We start from the raw sequence: 25,725 nt of genomic DNA, 5'->3' as shown, positions 1-25,725 counted from the left end.
AAAGAAAAACAGGCGGAGGAAACGTGGCAAAAAACGTCGGGGTCGAGATGTCGTGTTCTCGGACGCATCTTCACGACAGCGGCCAACGAACAACGAAGGAGCTCGCGCAATTGCGTTACCACCTTCCTAGTACCCGTTAACGGGCCCTTCCGGTGGACAAGATGTTGCAGGAAGGCATCGGCGTTTGGAAGTGCTATCCTTTGCGCCTCATTCTAAGATTAGACCCAAGGACGAGAGCAGGTTCCGAGTGATCTTGTTGAGTTTGAAATACCTATCCTGCCTTCCTGTACTTCTCCAAAAGAATCTTCTGTAGTACTTCCTGAGTGACTAGTGCCTCAAGAGAGAAAAGAACATATCACTGCGCGTGAGCCTTGGTGAATGTATGATCCATGATTCGACGTGCTGTGAGTGACTTTTTTCGAGGTGCGGACAGCGCAGTAAAGTTGCGAGTAATGCGCAAGACGTACCACATCGTCAAACCGCATCGACACGATCTCGTACTGCAGCGCAGCTACTTGACTTACCGAATGTGGGCGCCGCATGTCGCTATCAACAGCGAGCGCCATCTCCTCCTCGCCCCACTTTTCGAGGGAGAATTTCAAGGATTCCGCAAAAATCTCAACGATGGCATTAAGAAGCGGAGAGCAGGCTTTGCGTCCATCTTCAGGTGCGCGCCGTGCATGATCAGCTCGTGGTCTGCACCCTCACAGCCGAACGCGAAGTAGGAGCGTCAACGAAAGGAGGCTGTTTGAGCTTCGAGCCGAAATCCCTGAATGGTGAGCGAGCACACAAGGTTATATGCATGCTATAATGTACATGGATTGATGTGTGACTGATATACAGTGGGCTGTGTGGGGACCTGTAGAAAGCGGCAGATGGGATAGCTCGACGGATTCTTGGGTTCACGGTCAGACTGACTCAAGGATGTTAATAGTGGATACAGACGTGCTCACCAAAAAGAAATCAAAACCAAGGAAGACCAGTACGCAGGTACGATACTATGAATCTGACGAACTCTGCATGGGAGGATGGGGCTGAGGTTGTGCCGAGGCAGTAGAGGTCGGTTTGGAAGCGTTCAGAGAGTCCTCCTCTGTATCATCGGGGAGCTTTATCCTGGAATCTCCTTCACAAGTGCAAAGGTTCTCAGCACACATGTGCCCTGCGAGACACGTCCAGTGAATACATGGGACACAGTGTAGGAACAGAGCGCGTGCTACTCACGAATGGAAGCGAAGTCTACGCAAAACCCTGTCATAACATCAATGCAGGCGGTGATAGCTATCGCGGCGCAGGTATCCGACATGTTTCTGGACGATGATGAAGTGCTGTAGCGTGGTGGTGAGGAGGAAGACGGTGGGGGTCAAGCTGCGCGTCGGCGGCGGAAGCAATACAATGTACTAAACAAAGCTAGTAATAGTAACAAACAACGCTCTTGAGACTCCCAACCACACCACCTCCACTACACCCATGGATCCCTCCCACCGTGGCATCGGACGCGGGCGAGCAAACAGTGCAGCTCACGACGGTGGGCGACGTGGACGAGGAGGCTTCAAGAACAGGCAGTGGGTCGCTGACGGCGCCTCTAGCCGGAGCACATCCAGCACTCCTCAGCCCGGCGGAGACGGCGAACGCTGGGAGCATAATGGTTTCCTCGGCGTGCCCTCGCGTGGACGTGGTCGCGGAGGGGGTCGAGGAAGGCCACGCCATGGCCATAGGGACAGTGATCAGGGAGACGTGTCGGGTGGGGGCAGCGAGACCGAGATGAGCGGCATGGAGGACGAACACGAGCACGAGCACGAAGAGGATGTGCATGGCGTTGCCGACGACGAGGCACCCGACACACCTCAGGAAAGAGAGAACTTTTGGCACGAGGTGCGCCCCATGCATTCATGGTTCCCTTCTCCGTTCTCGTTCACGATGACGCTTGACCCTCTGCACAGCTTGTAAAGGCGCGCGAAGCCGAGCGGAAGAAGGCCATAGCAGAGGGCAAGATGGATGACCCCCTTGTACCCAAGAGGCTCGAGGATGCAATTACAATGGTCGGCACCTGCCTCGACATGTGCCCCAGGTTCGAGCGCTACCGCCGTGAACGCGAGAACAACCTTACCGAGTTTGAAACCGTATGTCGACTCCATCAAATGAAATCGAACAGGTAGTTGCTCTGCTGATAAAACTTCTTCAAGATTCCCGGTACCAAGCGTGTCGACCACAAACGCGCAGTTAAGATATACGAACGCGCAGCCGGTGACAAGACTCTTCCTTCCGACCTCCGGCCTCCTCACGTACTCAAGGTGCGCCCAACGCCTTATGCGTCTGTCGCGATCCAACCACTGTCTTTCCGCAGAAAACGCTCGACTACTTGTTCCATCAACTTATGCCCGAGCGAGGCTTCGGCACAACGTACACGTTCATCCGCGACCGCTCAAGAGCAGTCCGCAACGATTTCACCATGCAGCACGAGACGGGTCTGCTCGCTATGGAATGCCACGCACGCTGCGCCCGCTTCCACATACTTGCTCTTCACCTCGAGCGGGACACCACCAACTTTTCGGTAGCCCTCGAGGAGCAACAGCTCATGAACAGTGCGTCCCCCTGCATTCTTTCCCGCGACTTTGAACACTCATATCCTCTACCTTCTAGCTCTCCAATCCCTCAAGGAGTTCTACACAGACCAGCGCAACACCTACCAATCTCCCACCGAGCTCGAAATGCGCGTCTACCACCGGCTCATCCACATCCGCGACCAAATCGAGCGCCCGGAGCCGGTCCCTCTGCCCGACGCAATCGCCTCGCACCCCGTGTACACGCTCGTCACGCGCTTCCGGAAGCACGTCCAGGCGCGCTCCGCGCCCATTTCCAAGACGTCCAAGCTCGTCGTCGGCCCCGAGGGCATGCAGATCTTCGGCGTGCTCGCGGCGACGCTGCAGGCGACCGGCGCGCGCGGCATGGTGTACCTCGTCGCGTGCATTCTAGAGCGGCTGTTTGGGAAGGAGACGGTCGATAATATCGAGGCGATCCGAGGGGACATGACTCTTCCGGACGTCATCGATGGTGTCGACACCGGTGTCGAAGAAGTCGGTGTTCAAGAGGACGGAGGAAGCGCCGGGGCGACAACGGAGGGAGAGGGAGACGAGAGGATGGATGGGTTTTTGACGGAAGAAGAGATGGATGGCGACGGCGACGACGAAGGGGACGGAACACGGGACCACGCTGCCATTGGGACCAAGTCGGCGGAGATCGTTCAGCGGCGGGGTTCAGAGTGGCTCAAGAACACGTTCGGAGTCAAGCCGACGCAGAGCGCTGTTATCGGGTCCTCGTCTGCGTCGACGTCTACTGCTAAACCGAAACGCTCGCTCGCGGACGCACCGGCTCTAGGGGCGGATGCTTCAGTCCTCACAGCGACCGTCTCCGAACCTCTTCCTGCGCCTGCCCCGACTTCAGCGGCCACCGGGTCAGCATTCACGAGCTTTTCACCTACGCCGAGTGCGTTTGCCTCATCTGGGACGAGTGGGAGCGCGTTTGGCGGGAGTGCATTTGGAAAGGGAACGTCGAACGCGTTTGGCGGCTCGACGTTCAGTGTTTTCTCTGGCGACGGGGGGAATAATGGGTCTCAAGGATCAGGTACGCCGAGCTTCATTTGTTATTATATAGTGATGACGTCTAACTGGGGATGCCTTGGTGTAGGGAGCATCTTTGGGACACAAAAGCCTGTTTCATCTTCTGGCCCGGGCGGGGCCGCTGCAGCGCATACAACGACTGTAACGTCGACAGGTTTTGGTGGTGTTACAGCTTCCTCGGCGAAGCAAGAGGCAACCCTCAACGCATTCGCTCAACCATTCACACCCTCGGGTGCAGCCAAGGCTGGTCCGGCAACAAGCAAGTCAGCACAGAACGGGGCAGTCTCTGCAACTGCTCCGGCGTCGACTGCTCCTTTCTCGTTTGATGCTCAGTCGGCGACACAAATGCTCCCTCCGCCTCAGCCGCCCCAACGCAATATGCTGGCGCCTTCACACCCGCAAGCACAAGCACAATCGCAATCACACGCCCGTCTTCCTCCGCCGATTCAAACTACCGGTCTCGGCCTCAACCTCAGCCAGCCACTACCCACACCCCTCCAAATGCCATCGACACCGCCCTCCGCACCTCCGCCTCTCGGCAGGCAGCATCTCCTCTCCCTCCCGCCTACACCGAGCGCATCAACTCCTACTACCACCTCATATTTCGGCTCCTTCCAAACACCCCCCACAGGCGCTTCCTCAACTCCCGCCGCCGCCGCATCAAACGGGCTCACCCGCACACCCACCGAGCCCTTGCTCGACGGGCCAGCCACCACAGGATCAGGGGAGAGGGGCAGAATACCAAAGTCGATCTTTGGCACGCTCGGCAGGCTCCAGACCAGCGGTGGCGCCGGGGGCGCCGGGGACTCGGTGCTGAGCCCGCTCGTGCTCGGCTCGCCGGGGGTGTCGCGCATGCCGAGCTTCTTCGAGAGCAGTCCGGGCAACGGCAACGCCGTCGCACCGGGGCTGGGACCGCTGCGCCAGAGCTCGCTGCCGTTTGCGGCTGGGTTTGCCGGTGGGGATGATATGCTGACGTCGTCGTTTTCGCTAAAGGGCAAGGGCAAAGAAAGGGAGAATCAGACCGCGTTCGGAGCGGAGGCGATAAAGACAGAACAGGAGAACGCGATGCAGCTCGCGGTGTCGGACGAGGAAACACGGGCAAAGGAGAAGGCGGACGCGTTCCGCTTTAAGGGCGTCGTCGGGCCGTGCTGGAGGCGGTGGAAAGACAGGTCGGCGCGCGTGCGCGTGTGGGAGGAGGCGTGCCGCGCCAGCGACGCGTACAGCGAGAAGGTAGGGCGTGAGCGCGTGAAGGGGCGCGCGGGCGCGTCGCCCGACCGCAAGCGCAAGCCGAGCGTAAGCATGAGTGTGAGTACCGGGAGCGTGGATGGGTCGGTGGATGGGAGTCCGGTGCGGAAGAGGCTGAAGAATAGGCTGAGCGGGTCGTTTAAGCCGCCGGTTGGGGATGAGGAGATGGCGAGGAGGCTGGAGCTGGTGAGTGTTGTTCTAGTGCAATGTTTTGCTATCCGACTGCATTTATGCTTAAACGCGTGTTCCGCTTTTTTAGAACCAGGAAGAACAAGAACGGCGATGGGCGCGCGGATCATTCCTCGGGCTGTTGAGTCTAGCATTTGAACGTGCTGGCTCAATACCGAGCGCCAATGGCCTCTCAAATAGCATAAGTGGTCGCAGCATGAACGGCTTGAGTAACAGCATCAGCAGCTTAAGCACCAGCGTCAACGGCCACAAAGCTTCCAATCTCGCCCCTGCCGGTGTCTCGCCATATAGCTGCGCCTGGCTCTCGCTCAACCCCGAGAACGACGGCACGGCGATCTGGCTCGAGCAGAAGTTCGGCGTGCCTGAGGCGGGGCGCTGGCGCAACACAAACGTCTTCCAGCTCCATGTCGAGGCGCCGTCCTCGTCTTCTTCCTCCTCGAGCGCGCCCGCGCCGACCATCGCGCAGGAGTTCATGTACCCCGCCATGATCGTGTTCGAGCGCACTCCGGCCGGCGACTCGAGCGATCCGCTGGAGCTCAAGTATCGCACGCTGGACGACTGCGCTCGGCTGCGCGAGATCATTGGCGCTTTACCGAGCGAACGTCATTTTGTGCCGACGTTGTTGTCGATCTCGTGGACCGGCGGGAACAAGAAAGATCCTTCCAAGGATGAGAACAGCAGGTCGGGTGACGACTTTGATGGCATGGTGGCAGGATACATCAAGGACGGGACATTGAAGGCCCACCGAGACTTTAAGCTGTCAACCACAACTGGCGATCTCGATAGTCGCTTTAGCGAGGCGCTAGAGGGATTGCAGATAGACGTCTCGGGGGAGCTGGTTATCAAGACTTCGTTATCAGGTAATCTCCATTACTTTGACGCTATCATACGTACTGATTGGCACTCCCGCAGAGTTATTGAAGGCTCCTCGCGCAGTATGGCTAGAGTTTGCCTCGCGATGGCTCGAGCGATGCTTCATCAACGGATTTTGTAAGTTAATTGTGCTGTCCAACCTTGTTTGAAGACCTCATCGCCACTTGAAGATGACTGGACACTGCACGGCAAAGTCCTGACAATCTTGATCGAGTACCTGAATCACATTATTGGGGCCTTCATTGGTCTCTTGGGACGCCCACAGGACGAACCGGATATTCTTCCCGTTCCAGACTTGCGGAATTGCGTTGACTCTGAGTATGTTGCGCGTCATGTCATCTTGAGACCTCATCTCATTCAGGTCACAGACAAACTTTCGACGTCATAGGAGACTGGCTGAGCCATTCCTCTATCCAAGTCGCCTCTAGCGACATGATGCACGACCTCGATTCACATCGCGCTCTCGGCCGAGGTGAGTTCCCCGTTCAACATCTCGCGTAACAACTTCGTCTGACCGCCGCGCTTACCTTCCCAGATTTCCCATCGCACAGCTTCCTTCCCCATCTTTTTACTCTCTCCGAGGAACTCCTCCGCCGAAGCCGTGGCATCGACCTCACCCGTGCGCACTTCATTCGCCGCGCGCAGCTCGCCTCCGCCTCTGCAGCCGTCAAATCAGCCGGCGAGGAACACGAACAGGAGCTCCAAGGTCTGCACGAGACCGCACAGCGCCAACAGCACTCACACACCCACGTCCACTCTACACCTGCATCATCATCAGCATCCAAACGCCGCCCCTCCGTCGACGCGAGCTTCTTCAGCCGCTCGCCGACGCCAACGAAGCGCCGGCGGCTGTCGATCACGGACCTGACGAGCGAAGACAGCCCGCCGCCGAGCAACGCCACAGAGACGCCAGCGGACTTCTCGCCCCCGCTGATGAGCAGGTCCATCTCGTCCGCTTCGCTCTCGGAGCGGACGTCGCCGCTCATCACCGCATCGATGCTGCGCGCGCTGACCAAGGACATGCGCACGAAGTTTAGTTCTCCGCTGGGTAAATCTTAGGTTGTTGTGGTTCCTGGGCAAACGCGAGCAGGGCACTCGCCAAAGGGCTTTGCTTATTACTTACGCTGCACTTGTTTTTATCTAATGTTAGGTCTAACTTGCTTTGCTTCTGTATCTCAAACTGTCGTAGATCGTATAGAAACATTGAACTCTGCTTTGATTTCGCATCACTGTTCGAAACGGTTGCGTCCTTTGCTTCCATGAGTGGGCCGCCCATACCCGTGAGACAATGAGCATGACTTCTGTCTAGTGCTGCGGCGAGTGTCAAATGCGCGAAAGAGGAGGAAGCGGCGGAAAATATCAGCATTACGTTTAACATTGGTAAACCGCCAGCAGGATGATCGAAGGGGAGCAAAGACGAAGAGAAAGGGGGCTGCGTATTGCGACGCTCGCAGTGCTCATCATTTCTTGTCTCACCTGAGGCCGGACCTGGAGGAGTGAACGCGTGCTCACACTCTGAATTAGCAGTACTTTCGCATGTTTTAGACAGCTAAGAGCGTTCACTCCAACATCAATCTATGATTGCAATAAACACCGGCTTAAAGGACTGTATCACTGCTCCTAGAGTACTATCCTTAAGAACTACCGTGATCACACAAGGCTATTAAAGAGATGGATAAGTAAGAGCGACTGCATGAACTAATTCGGAACATGAGAAACTGTAGAAGGGGCAAGGTTAATGCACTACACTATATAGTCTACACAAGTAATGAACAAGATCTCGACCGCCAATAATGAATAGAATGAGATGTAAGAATTGGCTACCAACAGTATCTGAAGCTGTAGTGGCATGTCAGTAGATGTTGCCCTCTTCATCAAGCTTCAGATTGAAGAAGGTCCTCGTTTGGTGATGTCTCTAGCGAGTCATCGAGAGCGAGTGGACGACTGGCGAATGCGACGGAGCTGAGTGTGGCTCTATTCATACTTGGACCCCCATTCAAATGATTCATGTGGTTCCGACGGATGGACAAGATCAGCCATGGCCCCAACATGCAAAAAAGTCCAGTGTCGACGACTACACTGATGACGGCGAGGGTTCTTTGAGCCATAGGGCTCTGTAATTTCAGGATATCTCAGTCAGTATTCACGAAACAAAACACCATTCTTTCCATCTCGTAGCTCACCAGATTATTGCTAATTACTGGGACACTATAAACAATGGAAAGAGTCGTGCCTGTGAGCACCCTAAACAATGAGATTTCATATGTCGCATCGCATGAGACGAAAATGCGGGCTTACCATATGAAATATAAAAAACCTTGCCCCACCAGCAACTTGATAAGCTCCTTAAGCCCCGTTGAGGAGTTCGTATATCCACCCTCTCGTAAGTACACAATTGAGCGGTAGACGAGCATTGCAACAAGCAGGAGCTCGTACGCATATGTACCAACATCATTCACCACGCTGACAGCCCAGGAGAAAGGGCTTTGGGCATTTAACTCCACGCACACCCGAATGCCCAATAATATGCCTTCTTGAGCTAGCAAAAGCAATCAGTTCCCAGTGATACGATCCGGCTATACGTTTGACCCACAAGGATAAGAATAAGGTGGGAAAGATTGAGCGACACATGTAGCGAATTCCAGGAGCTGTGTGAAAATAAACACGCCAGAGAGAAGGATGACCACTCTCTTTGAGTTTCCGTAGAACGCAAAGATCCGTGCTGTCATGACTCCTGAAAACGCGAAGTGAGATTTTTAACTGCCCGCTATTAGATTGTGCTACCTTGAATAATCACGACTAGCACGATAGGAATGATGTTGGTAAAGAGCAAGTTCAAAATCGTGCCTTTGAACTGTGAACACTAGGTAGATCTAATGCGAAAAATCCAACTTACAACTACATGACATCGTTTTTAATTCATCCATGAGCCTAATAACTCAGGCATGGATGAAGAGACATCAGGAACTTACACCTAGTATCAAAGCCGCAGTAATAAGTGTCACATTGTTTCAACACAGTACCGCCGGCTTACTCTATCCGATAGAACAATGGAAAAAGAAGTCACTGGAAAGGATGAGTACAATCGTGTGGAACCATAGCTTGAAAGCACCGACCAAGGGAAATCCTGATGAAAGAAAGAATGTTGATTAATAATAATTCGATAACACAACTCCACAACCCACACAGAATACAGGAGGCCAACATAGCGAAGCTTGAAAACAAAAGAACAACAAGCAAAGGGTAAGACTGACTTTGCCTGGGTATTACGATTATGTAGGTCGCTTACAAAAACATAGCAGAATGTTAAGGGTGATTTTCCATATTGCTAAAAAATAATGAGACCACAAAGTTCATTATAGCGTCGTTCTGTAGCTGAGCCAAGACACACCCATATCAGCAACACCTAAATTGTTCGCTTTAAATATCAGTCGATTTTATCGAGGGATATCTATCTCACCTCCTCGCTCATGCTGAGAACTGAGCAAGAAAGAGTTATAAACCGAATCAATAAAGCGATGACTAACTGACCGTAATCGTAAACCGCCACCGTAAGAAGCGAAACTACGACATATCTTTTAGTAGCGCAGAGTGCTTCTGAATTTGTATGTCTGCTTACCAGCAACGTATGTTACGGCCTGATTCTGGATGAGGTAGGGTATAAGCGACGAAGAGTTTGAAATGTAAGGCATGTTGAATATTCTATCCCCGTGGGTTTGAACCTCATCGACAAGCGCATCCATTAACCTTTTATGCCTGAGTCACTCCGCGAGGCACTGTCACTAGCAAATATCCCGTACTGATCTGGTATAGTGAGAATGTAATTATAGATAGTAAAGAATTCCCTGCGTATTTTTAAGTTGCTCAATCTGATTCTCAGTACCGAATCATCTGTGGCGGTGCTAATTCAGTTACTTTCTTGTCCACAACAATGGGTCAAGTGTTCCGGCATTTATCGAGGTGCAAATCAAACTGCTGAAGAGTCAGAGCGCTGTGATTAGACATACTAAGTATTTGGGGCGCGAAATGACTAGCAAAAGAATGACACCCGTACCAAGCCACCCTTATCCATCCAACTCAAAAAGCTACCTTCAAGATGTATCAGTTTAATTGTCCGATGATCTGCTGATAACTATGAAACCGTTTCGGATTAATTAAGACCAAACTATTTAGGGCCCTTGATTCAGAGATGAAGCGAGTCACTAGGAACAACCAAGAACAAAAATATGCTTCACTCTTAGAGTTATCAATGTCTGATACATGCGTAATCTAGCGAGTAACAGCATAAAGATACACGGGCATTGCGTCTTAAGCCACTAGTGGCTTAGTTTCTGAAACTGTCCGGTCTCAATAGTGTGACGAATAGCGAGCGATGTTTTATTTGTAGGCATCGTGGTACTCCTGTATAGGATGACCATCAGAAAAAACAGCAGGGCGATCGACGTGGCCAACGTTGATGTGATACGGAAATATTTCATGAAAACAGTCCAAAGATGAAGATATGCCGATCTGTTTCATCATGACTCAGTGCAAGCTCAGTGACGCATGCAATCACTCACGTCTTCATCGTGACTTCATCCAACACACGCAGACGTGCCTCCGTCCTGTTCCGATGTCCTTTGGACCTTGGTATACTGATTGCGGTTTCGCAAAAACTGCTCTCCTCATACTTTCTCTCCAGAATTATGACACTTACCGAAGCCATTGATCGTTCTGCGTGTATAGTCACTAGGCCGTCGGAGAAAGACGGTAGCACTTCGCGTATGCTGGACAGGATAACTGAATTCAACTACACACAAGGGCTTCGGTCTCAATCAGTATGGTCCAGAGATATTGCCAAGTCATACTGCAAATAAACAGGCCTTTTTGCGAGTCGCTTTGTCATCCTATGGTAACTTATTCCTACCCAAAGACATGGAAGCCACGAGCATTGAAAGGAAGACTTTTCACCCACAGGGTGGCATAGCCATTGAACGTCCGAGTGGTCCTACCTTGTATTGCTAGCGAACAATGGGCCCCGCTCGAATATCGCGCATATGCGCCGCCCTGCACCACCTAGACCCTTTCAGCAGGGCAATTAATGCACTGCTGAGTTAGCTGTATCAAGGACTGTCACCTCGTACAGAACGCTATCCTGTGCTCGCATGAGAGCGTTGTTAAAGTGCCGCCCAGGCTTGAAAGTTGTAACGCTGTGAGCATGCCGGCGCAACTCTGGCCACAAAGACGCATTGGCAGTGACAAGCTGCGCGCGATGGGCAAGAGGAGAACGTCAACGAAAGAGACCACTCATGCGTCTAGGGACCGTGAAAATCTAACAATCCTACAAAAGAGCGAAGACAATGACAAGATGCCGGACGGGGTGGTCGGGCTTGATCATGCATCACTAAATGGGTGGGAAAAGTTTGACCGTTATACCGAGTGATCACCGTTATAATATCGTCGTCGAGACATTTGTGTATGATCACGGATGGTGACGCATTCCCATTGAGTTAACATATCGTTACGGTGTGGCAGTGAATTTCGGCCGAACACCATGTCGCGGACACTTTACCATTGACCAAAATTGATGATCTTGCTCGTACGTTTGTTAGTCGAATATAAAATACGGAGACCATTTCAGAAACGAAATTATCATTGAGCGATAACTTCAACTTTTCAATGTTCACTCAGGCTCGAGATCTTGCTCGAGATCGCCTTGCAAGACCCTTGCATCCGGGCGCATTGAAATATGATCATTCCCTTTGAAAAGTAAACTTAAACTACAGGTATTTTAAGCCACGCGCTCACGGAGCGAGCAAGCATGTCTGAGCACCCATGTTTTATGAATAGATTTATAAAATGAGTTAGTGTGGCAGAAATGCTTGAGACAACGTATAAATTCACCCTTGCACACTCGTGGAACAGGCGAGCGGGGGAAGAAACCCGGCCACACCACGTTGGGCGCATGAATATTGACTGCTCGGCCTCTTTCTGCTTCTGTTCCTACCTATAGTTCTTGCGAAGCAATGTCTGAAGCGGCGACATGCATTCCAACTACAAGAAGGTAGTACGGGAGAAGTCCAGTTATTTTAAGCGAGCGCTCCTGCCTGGGTTGCGCGACACTCGAACATCTAAATATAATATTGGCCAATCAGAGACAGATGATGAAACCAGCCCTAAAGCTGATAGAGAGATAAGATAAGATAAGACCTTTGTGTCGCCTTTTTGAACTCTCTCTCTCCACCTTTTCTCTCTCCTCCCTTCGACTTTTCTCTTTCTTCCCCCCGCAATAATCCTACCCTGTACTCTCTGTTTGATTTCCCTACTTGTCTTACACGCTTCTCCACCACCGATTGTCACCACACTCACTTGTCTCACCTCAAGTCCTGGAAAATTGTCCAGTTCTTCCGGTGTTTTGGCTCTGGTACATCTTGTATGTTTTATTACGCATTTAAGCATCTCACCAAACCCAGAACCCCTCAAACACGAAGCCAACAGCATGCTGGAGCAATATACTCGATGGCAATGAGGTGCATGCTTCTGCTCCATCCCCCAGCTGTCGGCGAGGACCTGGAGCACAAGCCTGAAGTCTGAGGCTATCACATTCCGAGCCGATTGTCACTATTTGCGTCCCCACCCGCCTTCTGTCAGAGTTGGAGCCCGAAAGTAGACGAGTGCTGTCATCGACTGCTAGCTTCACGGTCTGTAAACTCTAATTATTTCCTTGGACTTCCTGCACTCGTCTACTGCTGCTGCTCTCTTGTTTTAACTTTGTTAATCGTTTTAACCTCGAATAATGCTTTATCATGTAATATATAATATTCACAATGAATGTCTTGTCATTGGAATCATGGGCGAGATTGCGAGTCCTCATCATATGGTGTGAGTTTTTATCATACAGCATAAAACACCAGCCGATCTTATCATGTAATTATCATACAGGCACCGTCAACGGTAAGATAGCCATCAATATTATAATATCATCCGTGATCTGACCATTTCACCGTCTGATTTTGGTCTGATTTCCCGTATGTTAAAAACGGACTTTACGCTCCACTCGTGCTGGAGATTCAAAATATCATTAAGGTACGGTGTCAGTTATAACGGATTCTACTACTGCTCATGTACTTATATTCGGTCCGCCCATTTAGTGATGTGACAGCATTGTTGTCGACGGGTGTATAAATATGGGTAGAGACGAATGTGTCCACATGTTTTATCTGTGAACAACGTCGGTGGGATAAGGTACTCGTGTCGTCAAGAGGGTGTATCGTCGTCCCAGCTCAAAAGAGATTGGCTCTGAGCTACTACATACGCGCACGGGTAACCCGATTCTCGCGCCGGCGACCCTGCTAAGAGGGAAACACCGAGCCAAGTGCGCCCTCCTAACTAGCACAAAGCGCAAGACACCACACCCACAACCGTCTCAAAAACATCACACATCTCTCTAGGGGTGGATACAACAGAGTCATAATTAACTTGCTCTTTCAACGCAGACGTAGAAGTACGAAGGGGGAGGAAGGGTACAGGATCGAGAGAAGTGGAAGGGATACACGATTTTGTCAATGGGCGATAGACGATGGATGATGGCAAAACGATGTCAACGGAGTCGTGGTGTACACGCACACGCACGCAACAAATAAAAATACAGCGCAAAAAGAAGTCAGCCAAACCAAAACTACGAGGGACACAGGATGGGAGAAAGACGAAGGAGGTGCGGCAGAGGAAATGTACATGGATGGATGGATGGAAAATTGCATGAGGCATGAAGGCTGGAAGTTCAACTGAAGTTGGATGGATGGAAATGAACGAGAACGAAACGAAACGGGGAGAGAAGTCGGAGAGCATGTAAGTCATAACGTGGCATGAATATGCCAGCGGAGCGTTCAAATGTTAACGCTTCCGAGGGATGGTCAATGTTCGATCGAAGTCTATTGGCCTTGAGCCAGAACTTCAAACCGAAGTGCCCCCCTGAGTTGTAGGCCTTCAAAAAGCTTCGAGAGCTTTAAGAGAAAGCAAGCGCAGACCACGTCGCAACAGCACCGAACGCGACCGCCGTCGCAGTGCGCGCCGTCAGGGACAACACGCGTCTCATGCGCTTGCGCGGGGGTGGAGGCGGGGCCTGGATGATGATCGACGCCGGGTGAGGCTGAGCAGCTGTGACTGCGGTGACGTCCAATTGAGAAGTAACATCCGCCACCTCGCCGTCCGTCATGTCGGAGTCAGAACGCTTGCGCTTGAGCGTCTTGAAGGCCTACATAGTGCACGTCCAATCAGCGCCGAATATAGACCAAGAATGAAGGAAATACATACCTGGACCTCAGACTGAATCTCAGCCAGTGCCTCCTTGCGCGCGGCCAAAATCTCCTCAACAGCACCAGCGAGCCTTTGCTTCGTCTCCCGATGGAGCTCGCGAATATCTAAAAATCCAGCGTTATCAGCCTGCCCATTCCCATTCACAACAAAAACCACTCACCGGCAACAACATCGTTCAGATCCCTCGCCGTCTCCCTAAGCTCCTTCATATACACCTCCTTATCCTCCTTATCCTCCTGAGATGGCTGCGGCATCGCAGCAACAGCGTCCACCCTCGCCTGCAAGCCCTCCACCTGCGTCTTGACGCCCGCAAGCGCGCTCAGCCTGCTCTCGACGGCCTGCAGGCGCCCCAGGGACGTATCCGAGAGCCGGTCGAGGCGCTCAAAGTGCGCGTGCACGTCCTCGAGGTCCTCCGAGACCGTGTTAACGTCGTTCTCGAGCGCGTCGACGCTCGAGTAAAGCTCGCCGAGCTCGGTCTACACAAAACAAGTAAAACATCAGCCACCACTGGCCCAGATCGTGTCCAAGACGATAGGAGAGAAAAACCGTACCTGAATATGCTCGCAAGACGCCTGCAGCTCCGAGATCGCCGCCCTATCCGCCTCATTGCCCATCTCATCGTCTTCATCCTCGTCGTCCGCAGACGAATCACCCGCAGAAGCATCCGAGACAGGCACAGACACATGCCGCTCGACAGGCGATCCTACGGACTGCGCCCTGCTCGCATTGGCGACGGGGATAGTGTCCCGCCCAAACGGCGTCGGCGTGATATCCGAGAAGATCGTCCTCAGCGACGGCAGATCCTCGCGCGCAACCTGCTCTCCCATTGCAGTCCCAACGCCGTCCTTCAAGATCTCCTGAAGCTTGTTACTCTGGCCTTCATCCTGTCCAGCGAAAGAAGCAGCAGCGCCGGCAGAGATAAGCGTGATCTCCTCGGGCTCGACGCTCGGCTCGAACAGCAGCTCCGGGTGGTGCGTCGGCACGTCGGGCAGGTGCAGGTCAAAGTGGGAGTGCGACGACGCGCGGCTCTGTTCGCGGGGCGTCTCCATGTCCATGTCCGCCTCGGACTGCGCCTCGTCGCCAGCGGCGGAGAGAGCGGGCGCGGGCGTGCCCATGTCCATCTCGCTCGGTGTTTCAAGCCTAGATATGACGGGACCTTCTTCCTCCTCCTCGTCCTCGTCCTCGTCCTCTTCTTCTTCTTCCCCCTCTTCTTCGTCCTCATCATCGTCTTCTTCTTGCTCCTGGGCTTCAGCCTCGAAAGCATCCAGCGCACGCTCGCGTTCATGATCGGGCTCGTCAATAAGGTAGTCCGCATCCACATCCTTGGGGAGCAGATCGCCAAACAGCGGCTCGTGCAACGTCGAGCGCCAGTCCTCGACATCGATCTGGCCATCCGCGCCGTCAAAGCTAAAGGTCGGCATCGGCATCGGCATCGCGGGGCTGTTCTCCCGCGCCGTAGCGTCGGCAGTGGCAGTGGCAGGAGCGGCAGAAGCAGAGTGGTGCTCGCTCCTCTGCGCGGGTTTATCGCCCTCCTCATTCTCATGTTCATGCTCGTTCTCACCATCCGACGAGCGCTCAGGCTCGCTCGGGGGCTCAAAGAGCCCGTATCTGCCCGCGCTGCCGATCCGCTTGAGACCACCCCCCTCACCGCCGCCCTTGCCGTCGTTCTGGAACAGCTCCGCGTAGATATCCCTGTGGCTCCTATCCTCCACACTACCCCTCTTGTCCGCGCGCGGCGGACTAGGCAACGACGTCGACGAGTCCGAGTCCGACGGATAGCCGCTGAGCATGATAGGGTTCTTGTCCGTGCCAGCAGCAGCAGCATCCGAACTAGCGCCGACGGCAGTGGCTGTGGTCCGCACCGTGCGCCTGAGAAGCTTCACCCGGACCGTGACGGGCTCGACCATCTGGCGCCCGGCGCCGACGGTCTTGCCAAAGGTGACGATGTCGCCGTCGTCGAGCGCGGTCTCGACGCCCGGCTGGATCGTGTGAGAGATGTCTTCGCCGCGCTTGAGGAGGTGCGTGCCGTGACGCGAATCGAGGTCAACAAGATAGACCTATAAGAAGAATTGCGTCAGCACATTACTCATACACAATACGATGCGATCCGAATCATGGGCGCTTAAACCCAAAGATGCGATAGATGGCGCAGAAAGGGGGGCACCCGCACAACAGGGGGTAAGGCGCACCACCGACGCACGATAACGAAAGCGAAGCAAAGGGAGAACAGGTCACAGACTGAAAGACAACCAGCCCTCACCTGCCCGCCGTTCGTGAACACCATCTTCGCATGCTTCGCGCTCACAACCTGACACGCAAACACCGCATATCTCTCCGTATTCGTCGTGCGCCCGCCCCCGCCTCCCGATCTCGACGAGGACGACGAGGACGACTTGCGGCCGATCTCAACGGTACCCCCGCCCGATCTATGGAACGACACATCGTACGGCGCCTGGTCGGCACGGCGCTGCACAGCGAGCGTGATGCCTGCGAGCACAGTCGTCAGCACGTCCATCCTAGCTCCCGCCCTATACAACGGCGACGACGACGACGATGGAAATAACGATAACGATGACAGTGATGGGGATGGGGATGGGGACGGGAATGAGGCGCCCGGCGGGCCCACGGCGACGCCACGCAGGCTCGCCGTGGCCGTGGCCGTGGCTGCAGCGGCCGGGTGCCATCCGAGTCGTTCAAGCGCAAGCTGCCCACCGTAGGTGTCCATGCGGGGCTGCACGCCGCCGCTGCTCCCGCCTGTGCCGCTGCGACGGGCTGCATAGGTGCCATCTGGAAAGTCGATGGGGGGCAGCCGCATCCCGACGTACTGCACGTCTTCGTCCATGGCGATGGTGGGAGGCTCTATCTCAGTGAGTTGGCTAGTAGTTAGCTTGTGAGCTAGTCGTTCGTAAGCTAGTAGAGTATCAGCTGGTATGGATGGTGGTGCAAGTGCAAAGGTGGGTCGCTGTGGGCAGGAGACGAGGAGTAGGGCGTTCGAGGAGTGACTCCCCTGTCACCTGTAACACCCAGCCACAGCACGGCTTTCATCTCTCAGATAGGGGCTTTCCCCGGCCCGGTCCCTTCTTTGTACAATCTCCGGTCTTCCTCCTTTCCGTCTCGCTTTCGCTAATACAAACAAGTTACAAACTAGTGACGTGCATATTATAGGTGACAACAGCACTCTGCACCTGACCAAAATGCAATGACATAGTCGAAAAAACGGCTGGGAATACGTGATACAGGGATTATCTAGAAAACAAACGGACCAGAAACGAACAACATGCGAGCCTCCCTCTCAACCTTCAGGCCTCAGGACCCAGCTCTCAGATCTCAGGGCTCGTAGTTTGCGAACCACGGATGAATGAGCGCCCGCTTGGCCGAGATACGCTTCGCAGTATCATACATCAGCGTTTGCTACGCGCGCAAATCAGCATATACGACTTCTCAAAGCATCAAAGGGCACAAACTCACAATAAGCAAATCAATCCCATCCTCATCCAACTGCGGCAAAATGTTCCTCAGATCCTGCGTCGACCACTGCGGAAACGTCTCCTTATAGTCCGGCAACTGGCTCACGCCCGGCCACACCTTTTCGCTCGGCGTACCCAAGATCCTGTTTCACGACCACCACCACCACCACCACCAACAACCGAGGTATCGTCAGCATCACGCAGCAACGCAAACGCAGAGCGAGCGTACCTGAAAATCTTGAAAATCTGGTCAATCTCCGAATCACCCGGGAACAGCGGGTTCCCGCGCATAATCATCTCCGCAAAGATACACCCGACCGACCACATGTCGATCGCGGTCGAGTAGTGCCGCGAGCCGAGGAGCACCTCCGGCGCGCGGTACCACAGCGTGACGACCTGTAATGGCCGATGCACGTTAGTGTTTGTTGCGAAGAGGCAGCCAGACGCGGAAGAGGCACAGGAAGGCGCAAAGGAGAGCACGAAGCGAAGAACGCACCTCATGCGTATACGTCCGCATCGGAATCCCAAACGCCCTCGCCAGCCCAAAATCCGCAAGCTTCAGATTATCCCTCCGGTCAATCAACAGATTCTGCGGCTTCAGATCGCGGTGCAGGATCCGGTGCGAGTGGCAATAGTACAGGCCCGCGTTCAGCTGGTGCGTGAATTTCTGCACGTCCACATCCACATCCACATCCGCATCCACATGTCAAAAACCAAATCGAAACAAAAGCACATTTGTCAGCCAGCCAGAACGAATTTCAGCAGAAAGAGGCAGAAAGAGATAAGAGAGATAAACGTGAAACAACGCAAGAATCAGATGCCCGCGCGAGCCCATGTTCTACTCAGGCGATGACGTCACGTGTGCGGCGCGGTGGCGGGCGCCTAAAACGCCTGGCAACAAGCACACCGTCACAATCTCACATCGATTGTGAATTGTGAAAGTGGCATGAAAGGAGGGGTGAAAGCGGCCTGCGCCGAGGGCAGAGGCACACCCACGCATGCAGAACGACTCGACATAGGTGACACGCCTCTTCCTGCCCGCCAGCCTACTGGCGGGTGGCAGATGGCCACCCACGCATTGCGCGCACGTTTGATGCATGCAGGCAGGCAGTAGAAGGGAACACAGCGACTCACCCGGGTAATGTCGACGGTCATGGGCGACCCGGTGCTGTTGGCCCGCTCCATGTAGCGCTTGAGGTCGACGTCGAGGAACTCGCACACGAGGTAGAGCTTCTGGTCCGCGTGCACGATGTCGAGCAGCCTGTTTCAGGTTCAGTATCTCGACCACGAGCACGCACACATGACAATGAAACATTGCGAGGGTGGAGGGCATGATTTGATATGACATGAACTGAGACACCCAGCGCGGGCGCTGAGACGGTCAAAAGAGCGGAACGGGGGTAGGTGGGCAAAGTGGAGTGGAGTGGGGCGGGCGGGGCGGACAAGGCACGCACCGGACGATATTGTCGTCCTTGAGCTCCTTGAGCAGACTGATCTCGCGAATAGCAGTGCTGGGCACGCCCTCGTCCTCAGCCTCGAGCCGGATCTTCTTGAGCGCGACGATATGGTTGTTCGTCACGTCGCGCGCCTTGTACACGACACCGTACGTGCCTGTCCGCGCGCAGCAACCGCAATCATGGGGGTGAAACCGAGCTGGGGTGAGGATCGGGGATGAGACCGCGCAGGATGGGGAGCGTACCTTCGCCTGTGGGACCGGGCGCGGTGGTGAGGATGTGTGTGAGAGGACAGAGGACGGGGCGGCACGCACCGACTTTCTCTATCTTGGCATAGCTGGCACATGCGGTCGAACACATCAGCACCTCGCACCGACCACGATACCGACGACTGGCTCACCGATCCATGGGTACTTTCAAACGGGGGAATCAAAGGAGGCGGAAGAAAAGAGCGGGAGGGAAGTGGAGGGACGGAAGAGGGAGCTGTGGGAGGAGGGAAGGCGGAGGCGCAGGTGAGCCGAAGAAGAGAACGCTAGAGGGTCGGCGGACCAACAGATAACCTTTACGTTTGATTATTATAATAGTAATTGAATCGGATTGATGAGCGGGCTTGCGCAGTTGGGATCCAATCGCCAATCGCCAACCTGGAATCGCGGGGCCGGCGCCTAACGAACGTCTGCAGACGTCAATGAGTGCGTAAGAGGGAGTCCGGAGATTGGCGGTCGCGAACAGCGGGCCTAGAGTCTGCTGGCGGAAGTCTGATCGAGTTCTGACACCGCAGCGCAGACTGAAAAGTCGTACACGGCACAAGCTGCAGCTGGTAGTTGGAGGGCACGAGACAGTCGGAAACATCCTACTTATACACATGCTCATAGATAATACATCCGATTGCAATCCGGAATAGTGTTGTTCTTGGCCTGGCCTAAAAGCCAAAGCCAGGCCAAGCCAAGCCAGGATTTAGGCCAAGCCAGGCCAGGCCAAAGCCAGTACCGGGCCAAGCTTTGTTGGCCTGGCTTCACAACCGAGGCAGGCCAAAGCCAAGCCAACAGGCCAGGGCTTTACTATAATAACAGTAGTCCCCATAGCTTAGCTATTATTAGTTAATGTACGACACCTTTACTAACCGTGGGAAATTTTCAATCAAAAGCGCGCTGCCTCCTAGATCTAGGTATGATACTATCTGGCTCATCTTTGAGCTTACACCAGTGAATATACATCAAATGTGATTAAGCAGGCTAATGCTGTCATGAAACATGACATCAGGATGCAAGAAGATTGACAAGTATTACCAGAAGACAACCAAATCAGACGTCTATATAATGGCCATGGGTGAGTCAAAGGGTGATAATGCCTACAAATATTTTATCTATTTTTTTACAGTGCTTGTTCCGAACCAGAAGCTAGCATACTTCAAGAAGTACTGGCCAGAAGACCTGCAGGATGGTTTGAAAGAAGAAATTGAGTCTGTGGTTTGTGTCTGGCAATAGACAGTGATTGTTATCTTTACTGATTGGTTCTCAGTTTCAGGACTACTTCTGTTCTGCCAGGAGCGCCAGGAACCTGTCCTCTAGTGGTTCTAACACCAAGAAAATCTCCCAGAACTGTCTTATACCCCTCAGTGACAGTGATGATGATGATGAAGAAGACTCTGCCTCGCTTTTCTCTCACAGTACATCCTCACAATGGCAGATTCAGTATCACAGCTACTTGGATGTTAAACATGATCTGCCAAGTGGCATGACTATAATTCAGTGGTGGGCAATAAGTCTTACTCTTATAAACATCTGTCATTGAATTCTGACTGTCCTTATAGCGCCATGCAGAGCAGTACCTCACTTGAGATGCAATAGCTTGTGACTATTTGTCTGTTATGGCTTCTTCTTTGTCTAGTGAGCGTTCATTTTCATCTGGGGGAATAACTATCAGCAAGCAGTGCAATCGTCTTGAGGGGGACATTGTTGAGGCACTTCAGGTGCTGAAATGTGCTATTAGGAGTGACTTACTCCTCCAGGTGGCTGAAGAGGCTGAGGAGGAGCAAGAGGCGTTGGAAGATGAGGGAGAAGGTGAGGAGGAGTGGGATACTGCTTGATTAGAAACAGAGAGTGGTGACCTTTATGCTACTGACTCTGAGAGCGAGAACGAGTACTAGCCTAGATGGTATTTAAAGAGGTTTTTGTACTGCTGACCTAGTGGTTTTTGTCCTCTAATCGAATTACTTACTGCATAACTAGTTGTGCCACCGCTTAAGTGAGAATCTATAACATGGTTTCAGTGTCTAATATCTTCGCCATTACAAGACGGAAATTCATGAATAATTGTGCGTTCAATAGACATAAGTCTCAGCTTCAGTTTCCTGGCTCACCTGTAACTTTCGGACCGTTTAAACTTAATCTATGCATAATAAAATGAAGGCTAGTCAAGTATAGTATATTAGAAGTAAGAAAATCGAAATGCACTATGTAAGCCAATGGCTTGAGCCAAGCCAAGCCAGGGCCAAGCCAAACACCAATAGCGTTGGCCTGGCTTGGGATCTGATCAAGCCAAAAGCCACCCAAAGCCAAGCCAAAGCCAGTGGCTTTCAGGCCAAGCCAAGCCAAGAACAACACTAATCCGGAAGCCCAGAATTTCAACGCCTCGGCAGTCTGCGACCCCGACCCCGACAACCGCCCGACACCACGGTGCAACCGCCCTAGTCTACAGTAACCTCGACGCGTCTGTTTCTCATCATAGGCACTACAGTACAAGTAGCAGGGCACTCAATGACACTAGGCAACACAACGCAACATCTGAACTACAGTTACAGTCTAATACTCACACTCACGCCCCACACCCCCTTCGCAACACCCAACTCCAAACTCATCTCCGCAGCCCCCAAAGTCAAACTTTCTCCTCCCAATCCCACCTCCCATAATCACACACGCTAATACTCTCATGCTCTTGTCCATGACCGACCCTCCCCGAGACTCCGACTCTCAGATCACCCCAGCCCCGGAATCCTGTGCACTTGAGCCACGCCCATTGCGTGCCTACATCTTCGACAGCGACACCACGCGCCCACGCCCATCTCGGTCCGAATCCTGACTGGTATTGATCTTGATTTTCCACTACGTAGCTGCGGTAGCTGTGGCGCGTCAGAGCTGACGGTGCCCATGATGTCGTGCTCTCTCGCATGATTCATCCCTCTGTACGCACTTACCACACCTGACTGACGCGTTCTAGTTATTGACACCCGCGCACCCGCCGAAGCGTCCGAGTCGGCACTGTCCTCCATCCGAGTCACCGCACGTCAGATCCAGGCAACACACGAACTCGCGATGGCCTCATCCCGACTCCGCGGCTATCTGGATCTGAATTCAAGAAACCCTGTCTTCTCGCCAGCTCAGCGTCAGCGTCAGCTCGAGCGCAAGCGCGGGCGCGGGCGCTTAACACGTTGGATTGATGCCCCTCGACACATTCTTTCACATATCGTGTCAAAGGGCGGCCGGTGACTCAGTGCTTATTATCAGTGGAGGCGACTCCAGTGCTAGACTCATACAGGCTATCAGTCATCTAGATGTTTCACTGCTATATCGGAGAAAGTCATATGTATGATCAATGGAGCGACATCGTCCAGAGGTATCACGAGATATTCTGAGCTGTGCCACCGAAACCACGAAACTCGAGCCCTGAAAACCACGTCCAGAAACACATCTCCCTTCGCGATCGCGGCAGTGAAATCGATACGATACATGGGATGGATACCCGTAGTCTCGGTGAATACACACACATGAACATGTAGTACGTACTCAAGCGCACATGCATACATGTCGCCAGTCCGAAACTCTGCTCGAGATCCTTTTAGTCTAGATCCTATGACACACACCTAATCTCGCTGAAGTCCTAGTAACAATCTTGATAGATCCCGTCACAACAGAGCGCCAACGTCGAACTTTGAACGTCGGCCGTTTACCCCGGGCGCGGCCAGTTTATCTCCTCGGCTCCCCCTCTACGCATCGACATCACATCAATATACTGCCCCGGCCACCGCTCCTCGCCTGTGCACCAAAACAAAAACCCAGAAGTAAGCATCACATAGCCTCTCAAGGGTATATTCGAGCGCCAACACGTACTTCGATCAATGATGTTCACTTCCGCATCACCATCGTCCTCGTCTTCCTCGTCTTCTTCGGCCCACCGGTCGTTCGCCGCCGCCTGGGGGTTCTTCGCCCGGTCGACCGCAAGGTCCTTCATGAGCCTGTTCACCGAGTCATCCTTCGCGTCCTGCAGCGTCTTCTCGCGCATCGCGCGCGCGCGCTCGAGCTCAGGGAGGTAGTCCCTGTGTTGTGCGAGAAGCGAGCAGAGGCGCACGGTAAGCGCCGTGCGATGAAGGCGTCAGTCAGCTCGGGTCCGCAGGCGGTTCCTGTCGGGGAGAACACGCACCTTTCGTATATCCCCCGTGACTCCTCAACGGCGTCGAAGAACTCTTTGACGCCTGCCCCGGTCATACTCGACACCCCAACAGCCTATAAGCACGGGGTTTCCCCAACGTCAGACATCAAACATCAATACATGAGAATGAGAAACAACGACGAAAACACACCTTGAGATGCTTGTAGAACTCGTCCAGCACAAGACTCATACTGTTCATAAGGCTGTTCATGTATGTCGGCTCGCCCTCGGCATCGCGCGCGCCCGGGTGCGTCGCCAGCGCCGCCTGGAACGCCTCAAAGTCCGCCATCCAGTCGAGCGCAAAGTCGTGCGGCTGGACATCCGTCTTGTTGAACACGAGTACGAACGGTAGCTTCGTCTTGTACATTATACTATGTGCCACGAAACAGATTTCTTCAGCTCAGAATCGAGTTTACTCGGCTGGGGGCGCACGAGGGGGGAGACTCACCTGCACGCGTATAGCATGTTGGACATGAACGTCGCGGGCGCGACGCACCGGGCTGTGTCAATAATGTACGCTATCACCGTCGGGAACGACGACGCAATCGCGTCGGTGATGATCGCCCCCGACGCGGACCAGGTGAAGATCTCGATCTGCCCGGGCGTGTCCAGGATGATGTGACTATGAACAGCAGGTTGCGTGCCGCACCAAGGCATGACTAAGCTCAGCATATGTCGTGTGTCAGAGAGAGGGCAACGCTACGCACTCAGTCGTCTCCGCGCGCTTCTCTACCAACTCGAGCACCTGGTCGAACTTGGTCGTGAACAGATTGAGCGCGGTCAAGATCCCTCCATTCGGACCAAGATTGTATCTTCATCCAGAACGCGACCGCAGACACAGACGCGAGCACAGCCAGTTGCACCAAAGGCGAAGGCGGAGGCAAGAATCGAGCTGCATCGTCAGGCGCTTCCGCACGAGCACAACCAAAACAAAACGTATCGCAGAAAAAAAGGAGGGGCACACTGACTGCTTCATGACCTCGGCGTAGTTCACCGTGTCCCGGATGTCGATGTTCGCCTCGAACGGCAGGTTGAGCACCGCCGGGTCCAAGTTGAGGATGTACGGCGGCCGCGTGTCGTTTTCGCTCGTGTGCAGGTACGAGTTGATGCGCTGCACGAACGTGGACTTGCCTGCGCCGGCCATGCCAATGGTGATGATGACGCTGGGCTTTTTTGAGGTGGATGTGTTGGTGTCAGATGCGGCGGCGGCGGCAGCGGAGGTGGAAGGGCCGGGAATTGGTTCGGCCATGACGATTTCCTCTTGAGACAGAGCCTTGGATAGAAAGATGAAAGCAAAGATCGGAAGTGTGAGATGTTGAGCAATGCGCGGTGGTGAGCAGTGATTGTAAAGAGCAAGGATGAAAGGGGTTCAAGATCAAAAAGAGTGTCGCGCGGCGCGTCATTTGTAATCTCCCCGAACTACTGCCGAACTAGTCAACCTCTCTCGACCTAGGGACGGCAATGATCTGTGGCAATGATCTTCTCGCGCCGACGCCATTATTTTATGTTGTCGAGGCGGCTCTGTTCGCATACAAACACATGGAACCCGAACATACACGCTCCCCAACAACGACTTCTTCAAGCCCACATACAGGTCACCTCATTCGGCACTTTGTTCCGTCTCGCACTGTTCAAGGTCTATGACTGCTAGGCGCATTGCTCGTCCCTCTCGTTGATTTCCTCCTGTTGAGCGTCGCGTACCACCCGCCAGCTCCCTACGACGCGCCCTCGCAGCCCGTGTAGCATCAGCCTACTCACATCGTTACAAGCAATGTGGACGACACTTTGGCAGGCGACACATGAATATTCCTGGACTCCTTACGCGGATCGAGCTCAAATGGACGCCTGATGATGCATGCGCCCAGCAATACAATCAACTGCAAGTTGTCGCGTATCTTCAACAATGCTTTCCAAAAGACGAAAGACGACGCCGTATTCAATAACGTTCAGGAAGAGATGGATGGGTAAAAGGGAGTGCCCATCCAGCAGTTTCTTACTAAGTTAGCTTCACCATCGGCAAGATCTCCGAGATGATCATAATGAAGTTCTATTTCGGTCTCTCCAGGAGTAAATTTACTATATTCGCATTAACATGCGCCAGCACACGCTGTAGACCCGACACCTATGTGGGCGTCATTGTTAAGGTGGAACTCGGAG

At 53.5% G+C, this 25,725-nt stretch overlaps 6 protein-coding genes across 6 annotated transcripts; 2 read left to right on the top strand and 4 right to left on the bottom strand.

Annotated features, from left to right (window-relative positions):
• Positions 1 to 452: 452 nt before the first annotated feature.
• CONPUDRAFT_156921 (uncharacterized protein) lies at positions 453 to 780 on the top strand (the record flags this gene model as incomplete). The annotated part of the gene is made up of 2 exons (XM_007773910.1): positions 453 to 667; positions 726 to 780. The coding sequence occupies 2 exons, from the start codon at positions 453 to 455 to the stop codon at positions 778 to 780; spliced, it is 270 nt and encodes an 89-aa protein (XP_007772100.1).
• Positions 781 to 1,832: 1,052 nt separating this feature from the next.
• CONPUDRAFT_128686 (uncharacterized protein) lies at positions 1,833 to 7,077 on the top strand. Its single transcript, XM_007773909.1, has 10 exons — positions 1,833 to 2,120; positions 2,184 to 2,291; positions 2,345 to 2,582; positions 2,641 to 3,621; positions 3,685 to 5,048; positions 5,122 to 5,911; positions 5,964 to 6,041; positions 6,095 to 6,242; positions 6,293 to 6,396; positions 6,460 to 7,077. The coding sequence occupies exons 1-10, from the start codon at positions 1,992 to 1,994 to the stop codon at positions 6,981 to 6,983; spliced, it is 4,464 nt and encodes a 1,487-aa protein (XP_007772099.1). The 5' UTR covers positions 1,833 to 1,991; the 3' UTR covers positions 6,984 to 7,077.
• A 721-nt stretch (positions 7,078 to 7,798) lies between these two features.
• Positions 7,799 to 9,616, bottom strand: CONPUDRAFT_75540 (uncharacterized protein; the record flags this gene model as incomplete). Its single annotated transcript, XM_007773683.1, has 11 exons — positions 7,799 to 8,038; positions 8,108 to 8,168; positions 8,223 to 8,463; positions 8,821 to 8,822; positions 8,897 to 8,898; positions 8,959 to 9,051; positions 9,214 to 9,252; positions 9,316 to 9,330; positions 9,385 to 9,404; positions 9,456 to 9,488; positions 9,544 to 9,616. The coding sequence occupies 11 exons, from the start codon at positions 9,614 to 9,616 to the stop codon at positions 7,799 to 7,801; spliced, it is 819 nt and encodes a 272-aa protein (XP_007771873.1).
• A 3,745-nt stretch (positions 9,617 to 13,361) lies between these two features.
• On the bottom strand, positions 13,362 to 17,173 carry CONPUDRAFT_84117 (uncharacterized protein). Its single transcript, XM_007773908.1, has 5 exons — positions 16,480 to 17,173; positions 14,771 to 16,276; positions 14,380 to 14,695; positions 14,217 to 14,323; positions 13,362 to 14,157 (listed from the first exon to the last, which is right to left on the bottom strand). Exons 1-5 carry the CDS (start codon positions 17,059 to 17,061, stop codon positions 13,909 to 13,911), a joined length of 2,760 nt encoding a protein of 919 aa, XP_007772098.1. The 5' UTR covers positions 17,062 to 17,173; the 3' UTR covers positions 13,362 to 13,908.
• A 200-nt stretch (positions 17,174 to 17,373) lies between these two features.
• CONPUDRAFT_138956 (Pkinase-domain-containing protein) lies at positions 17,374 to 19,961 on the bottom strand. The gene is made up of 9 exons (XM_007773907.1): positions 19,690 to 19,961; positions 19,541 to 19,623; positions 19,451 to 19,477; positions 19,141 to 19,299; positions 18,821 to 18,947; positions 18,183 to 18,353; positions 17,916 to 18,082; positions 17,688 to 17,829; positions 17,374 to 17,630 (listed from the first exon to the last, which is right to left on the bottom strand). The coding sequence occupies exons 2-9, from the start codon at positions 19,546 to 19,548 to the stop codon at positions 17,547 to 17,549; spliced, it is 885 nt and encodes a 294-aa protein (XP_007772097.1). The 5' UTR covers positions 19,549 to 19,623; positions 19,690 to 19,961; the 3' UTR covers positions 17,374 to 17,546.
• Positions 19,962 to 22,818: 2,857 nt separating this feature from the next.
• On the bottom strand, positions 22,819 to 24,889 carry CONPUDRAFT_108970 (XPA-binding protein 1). The gene is made up of 7 exons (XM_007773906.1): positions 24,537 to 24,889; positions 24,276 to 24,380; positions 24,017 to 24,190; positions 23,720 to 23,939; positions 23,560 to 23,642; positions 23,250 to 23,455; positions 22,819 to 23,174 (listed from the first exon to the last, which is right to left on the bottom strand). The coding sequence occupies exons 1-7, from the start codon at positions 24,815 to 24,817 to the stop codon at positions 23,086 to 23,088; spliced, it is 1,158 nt and encodes a 385-aa protein (XP_007772096.1). The 5' UTR covers positions 24,818 to 24,889; the 3' UTR covers positions 22,819 to 23,085.
• Positions 24,890 to 25,725: the final 836 nt, after the last annotated feature.

This window comes from Coniophora puteana (assembly GCF_000271625.1).
Source record: "Coniophora puteana RWD-64-598 SS2 unplaced genomic scaffold CONPUscaffold_11, whole genome shotgun sequence".
Classification (NCBI taxonomy): domain Eukaryota; kingdom Fungi; phylum Basidiomycota; class Agaricomycetes; order Boletales; family Coniophoraceae; genus Coniophora; species Coniophora puteana.
This window is presented reverse-complemented; position numbering and strand designations above follow the sequence as displayed.